Here is a 6000-nt window from a genome sequence, read left to right on the forward strand (position 1 = left end):
ACTGCAGAAGCAATTAGCTAGTTCAGCATTTTGCCATTAAGAGAATATTACCCATGTATCTTTGCGATTAAATTTAATAAGGTGTTTCTCATTACATAGGTTAGTTCCACTGATTAAATCAAGTTTCAATTTTGACTCGCTATGTGTCATTTTTGAGTTTATATTTGAGTTTATTTTTGAGTCTGAATAAAGAGAATACTATAACATATGCTTAATGGAAAATTGAAAGCCGTGGATTTGACAAAACAATCGTGCAAATGTGTCATTCTTCCTAATATGTCGTCAAAGCTGTGAAGGTGGAAACCTTATGATTAGTAACGTCCACAATAGAGCATAAAGTTGATGTCAATGTGTATTTTTAACTAAGAGTTATTTTTCTGTGCCCTTTGTTTAAGAAATGGGTTGCGGTTGACTTTATATTAAGTAATTGGAATTTACATGTTCTCACACGTTGCTGGTAAGCTTCACCGGCTCCTGCGTGTCATAGTTGATGTGCAAAAAGTTACGGTGGCTGTTGCACTTCTATTAAAAGATTTTGGGTTGGTATAATTGAATGCCCGATTTTACGTCTGGTGAGAAACTTCATCTACAACAAGCGTCACAAACTCAGTATATGATTAGGAAACAGTCTCCAGTAAGTCTATGGTTGAACACAGTCGTGTAAAAATGCACCATGGAGAACACACAATTGCGAGTAATTTCCTTTATGTGTTCAAGCTGTGACATTCTGCACATCTAGTTGCCAAAAACATCAACAGCGTACTTGGACCAGGAATACTGAATGAATGTCGTTGGTTTGTGATATTGCGTCTCGGTGACACAATATTCGAAAATGAGCCCTCCGCCACCTACAAAACAAAACGTTCAGATGCTCTTCTCAAAAACACCGTTGAAGTAGATCCACGGAAAAGTGTTCGTGTAAGTCCACACAATTAGGTATATATCTAGGTACCATATCGGTCTTGTTCGACGGCTCAGCATCATCACTAAGTAAGATGAGAAAGTTGGACTGGTGAGTGGCAGATCAGTTGACACCGGGCAGCAATGATCGCAGTCTGGGGAGTGCAGTTCTCAGAATGTAAAGAATAACTACGAAGGTTTCCTGCATCGGAATGTGACTGCGACAATCTTAAACAGTCAGTACAGTAGTTGGATCCCGATCAACATCGAAAACTGTTTTCCAAATCACCTTATATCCACATATGTTGTTACTGGCATGTGCGGTGGGAGTACCCCTCGCTTTCAAAAGAGATGGATACAGGAATACGCAACTGGTCACAGCCATTATTATTATTATTATTATTATTATTATTATTATTATTATTATTATTATTATTATTATTATTATTACTAAAGCTGAATCTCTGTTTAAAGCGGTAGATTATTTGAAGAGTTCTTCTCCAAAAAATTTCCTGACCATTTGACAGGTGTCTAGTATTACTGATTTTTGTAGGTTTGACACGAGATGTTTTACATTTATCTGATCCAGTTGTGGCACATTACTTTTAGGAACAATTGCTGTAGCTAACGTAAGATAATAATTGGGTTTAGTGTAACTTTCTGACATTTTCATAGCTTTTTGATTTCCTCTGCCAGGTCTTTATGTTTGCATATTTTCGTACTGAATGTCATGCGTATCAGTCAATGATACTGATATGAGAGTTACATCTTGGTCCACTTTATTGATAACAGTCATGTCAGGTCTGTTTGCAGTCACTGTTACATCCATTCTGATTTCTCGATCCGAGTGAAGTTTATATTTAATGTTTAAAAGTACTGGACTTGGCTCGCACTATTATTTCAGTTTTGAGACTTCAATGCTGCACCTGAAATCCCCAAAGTGGTCCGACCAACTAGCGGAAATGAACATGACATTAACAATTCAGTATATGCCGGGTAAAAAGGTTGGAAACTATTGATATAGGGTAACATTTTTCACTTCAAAAAGCTTTAGCAAATTTTTTCTTGTTCTATGTAGCTTTACTGAAGTTCTTCGTTTCGTATGAGTTAACTTAGTAATTTTGTGTTTCAGGTCAAGTTGGTGGCTGGAAAGAGGAGTTTACACCGGAGCTAACGAGACAGGCAGATAAGTGGATAGAAGAGAATTTAAAGAAGACAGACCTTAGGTTTCCTCTATGAAGTTTTAATAATGTACACAATTCTCTTCTTTTGTTAATTAATAAATATGATTCTAAACTACAGAGAAATCTTTGTTCATGTTTGTACTTATCATGTCATTTAGGAAAGGAGTTTAGATGTAGATTTTCATTATAAAGTAGACATTCACTTGTATTGTTCAAAATGTTATCACTTGAAACACGAAATTAAGATTTTAGTTCTAGGCACATTTAGTTTCGTGCTTGCTTTTAAAGTTAATTTAGAGGCATATCTAGCCTTAAGACGCCAAGGCAAACTCGGAATTTCCACCTCAACCTTCATATCTATGTTTCCAGAGATGTCATAGAACAGATATATAAGTATGCGGCGTATTCAATTTAAACGGGATGGGCCGCGGTGGCTCAATGGTAGAGTGTTCACCTCTAGTGCCTGGGGTCTCGGGTTCGATCCCAGCCCCCGCCAAGTGAACTTTGTGGTGGACAAACACCGTGTGCGTGGGTTTTCTCGGGGTTCTCCCGTTTCCTCCCACTTTCTTCATTCCACCATTTCCTTCATTACTCATCATCACCGTCTCCTTTAGCCTAACCGGCATAACCGTGGGACGTAAAACTCAAAGATTTCATTTCATTTTTTCAATTTAAACGGCATCGGAAGTGTCACTGTTCATCTCAACGACTCCGAAAACTGAAGAAACTTTAACATCTATTCAGTTTTGAGTATAATTGTTGCTATGTTTATTCCCTACAGAAATTAACAGAGGTAAGCGTATGGATGACGCCCTCAAAATTCGTCTTACAAATTCTTCTTTCTCAAGACTTAGCAGAGCAAGATCACGTGGTACGATGTACGATTAAGTACGGTGTTCGTAAGTACGATTAAGTAATTTTAATTTGCGTTGTAACAGCTGTAAAACACAAACGGTTCGCATTATTATGTATGTATCGATTCGCAGGTTCGGGAACATACCTCCATTCTGCACAATGAAATTTCAGAAACTCATCAGGTTCAGAAACATTTGTTGCGTGAGTTAAGAGCAACATTGGGGATTACAAGTTCATTTAACCATTGTGCATTAATATCAAATCTGCAGGTTTCACCCAGATTTCTACAATTGTTTCTAAGCTGTTAGTGTCAGCACCGTAATACACCCGTAACAAGACCGTTGGCGTTTACCCGAACTTTTAAAAGATATTGTAACTTAATAATTCTTTCCTTCTCTTTTCTAAACCTTTTTCACAGTTAGTTGGGAAAATCTTTCGATGTAACGTCCCACGATTGGGCTCGTTAGCCTAAGAGAGATGATAGTGAAGACACGTGAATAATGATGGAAGAATTACTAGAATGGGATGCAGGAGGACATGGGAGTACCCCGAGAAAACCCACAGACAATGGTGTCCACCATAAACTTACCTGGCCGGGGATCGAACCAGGGAACCCCACGCACAGAGGTAAGCGCTCTATCCCTCAATTAGCATGCCCCTCTCCGCAGTCAGCTGGGGAGAGCGTTTCGGATTGCTGTCCATCTGTTTCTATCTTGTGTCACATCTACCTGTACACCACACTGTAGTATAACGTTCTTCACAATCCATGAGTTGTGGAATACTGTGCTGGACAAAATAGAAAGGAAAGAGCTAAAAGAATAAACAACTCTGCTGATCGGCAGATGTCAGAATTCAGAACAAGTGTACGAAGTGTCAGAGGAAGTATATGATATCATATCAATCATAGGTATTCTGCATTGTTGGTAGGTCACTTGCTGTAACTGAGAAGCTTCCATGCTCCACGGTCTTCCGCTAAGCTCCTAGTCTTCAAGTACGAATTTTCTGTTCTGGTATCGCCTATTAATTGTAGTCTCCTTCTCTCCTTACCTTTTTCCTGCCACTATACACTCTAAAATGTTCCTCATGATACAGTTCCTTCTTAGCTAACGTCTCAACCAATTGTTCTTTCTCCCCTACCATTTCTAACACGCTTCCCATTCGTCTTCCGCTCGACCCAACCAATTTTCTTCATTCTTCTCCACACCCACATTTACAAAGCTCCCAGTCGTTTTTCATTACATTTTACACCTAAATAAAATGCTACTTTTTGTATAGAAGCGCGTAAAAAAAGTCAAGGCGTATGTGTGAAGTGTGGGTGTGTCTTACTTTCGGTTATATTTAAGTTGTTATTCTTGCATTGATCTTTTATAAGTGTCTGAAGAAGGCTACGTTACATGGCTGAAACTGTAACACAAGTGTTAATAAATATTTGGTCAATTTTGTTTTACTGATACACGTCGTGTCATTATTACCACAAATGACATTTTGAGATCCACATAAACTCGTTTTTTAAAAAATTTTCTCGAAAACTACGCATGAGGGTTTAACTTGAAGCATGAGATTTTGTTCAGCTCGATGAATTTATCGATTTTTATAATATACGTCTCGTCTTTGGACTTGTTTACCTTTATATATTAAAAGTATTAAGGAATTACAAATCAAAGGAAGGGAAGCTGATATCAGAAGTAAGGGAAGATAAATTTGAATAATATGAGATTGCAAAGTCATTATAGAAATTGTTTCTCTGCATAAACATTTAACAGATATATTTATGTTGCCAGTATGATAAAAATGACATTGAAGAATAGCTACAAGATAATCAGTGTTGCCAACGATATCAGACCAAATTAAACAAAATTCATGAACGTAGTAATCAGAATTCTACTTGAAGACATCGTATTTTCAAAATAAGTCAAGGTTTAAAGGTATACAGTGTTTTAAACAATTGTAATCTATAAATTTAAGAAATAGTTTTTAAACATCACTAGCAGTTACCAGTAATATACAACTGGTATTGGGCGGCACGGTGGGTCAGTGGTAGAACACTTACCTCTGGTGCTTGGTGTTTCTGCCTCGATCCCCGGGCCAAGTAAGTTTCTGTTGGATAACATTGTGTACGCGGGATTTTTCACGGTACTCCTGTTTCATCCAACATTCTCATTCCACCAATGTTATCATCGTGATTCACTTGCCTTAGTCATTCGTCTCCCTTAGCCTAAAGGGCATAATCGTATGACGTTAAACCAAAATATTTCTCATCATTTCTTAATCCAAATCGTTGACTTAAGCTATAGGACGTCCTGTGGGAGAAGCAAATGGAGCACACGACCCAAAGTTTTGCGACTGAGAGATCGTGCACTATAGGACGAAAGAGTTATATCCTTCACGAAAACTAAAAATTTTACTATTTTTAATTCATTCTTATGATTGAACTATGTTTAGAGGTGGAAAAACCATTATGTTAATAGGCACTTTTACGACTCTATAATATTTAATGTTGCCATGTGTACTCACGGAAGGATTCTACTCATATTATTGAGATGAGAAAAAAAGAAGTTAGCACGAAATAATTGATTCATGCTTGATATGCAATTGTCATCTGTATCATTAGTCTCATAACTTCCTTTTTCCGTAAGACCTGCTATTCGATGGTCCGGTCCTGTTTTTTTTTTTTTTTTTTTTTTTTTCTAAAGCCTCGAAGTTGCTCTTGTTATTATTTATTTATTTATTTAACAATCACCAGATACAGCTCAAATGCCATTTTATACTGCATATCTAACAACAACAACAACAACAACAACAATGGAAATGATTTGGGAAGGTGTTGGCCAGGGCCTGTTTAGTAGGCACCATCCCGGTATTTCCCTGGTAGGACTGAGGGAAACCCTGGAAAACCACAGGATGGTCGGAAGCGGGAATCAAACCCACGACCTCCCAAAAGCGAAGCTAACGCTCTACAACCTGAGCCACTTCGCTTGGTATTATTTCGATTATTCGTAAATCTAACTCCTAAACGTGAAACTAGTTCACATATATCCGTGGGGAGGAAGCACCAAGCTGT

At 37.8% G+C, this 6000-nt stretch overlaps 1 protein-coding gene across 1 annotated transcript in view; it reads left to right on the top strand.

The window, feature by feature from the left end:
- The window catches only part of LOC145692049 (luciferin sulfotransferase-like), a 54745-nt gene extending 52552 nt beyond the window's left edge, over window positions 1-2193 (top strand). Inside the window, exon 8 of the mRNA XM_081767341.1 lies at window positions 2033-2193. Within this exon, the coding sequence (XP_081623467.1) occupies window positions 2033-2139 (107 nt within the window). The 3' untranslated portion in view covers window positions 2140-2193. The remainder of the gene's footprint in view (window positions 1-2032) is intronic.
- Window positions 2194-6000: the final 3807 nt, after the last annotated feature.

Source organism: Thermobia domestica, chromosome 8, assembly GCF_964235325.1.
Source record: "Thermobia domestica chromosome 8, izTheDome1.hap1.1, whole genome shotgun sequence".
NCBI classification, from domain to species: Eukaryota; Metazoa; Arthropoda; class Insecta; order Zygentoma; family Lepismatidae; genus Thermobia; species Thermobia domestica.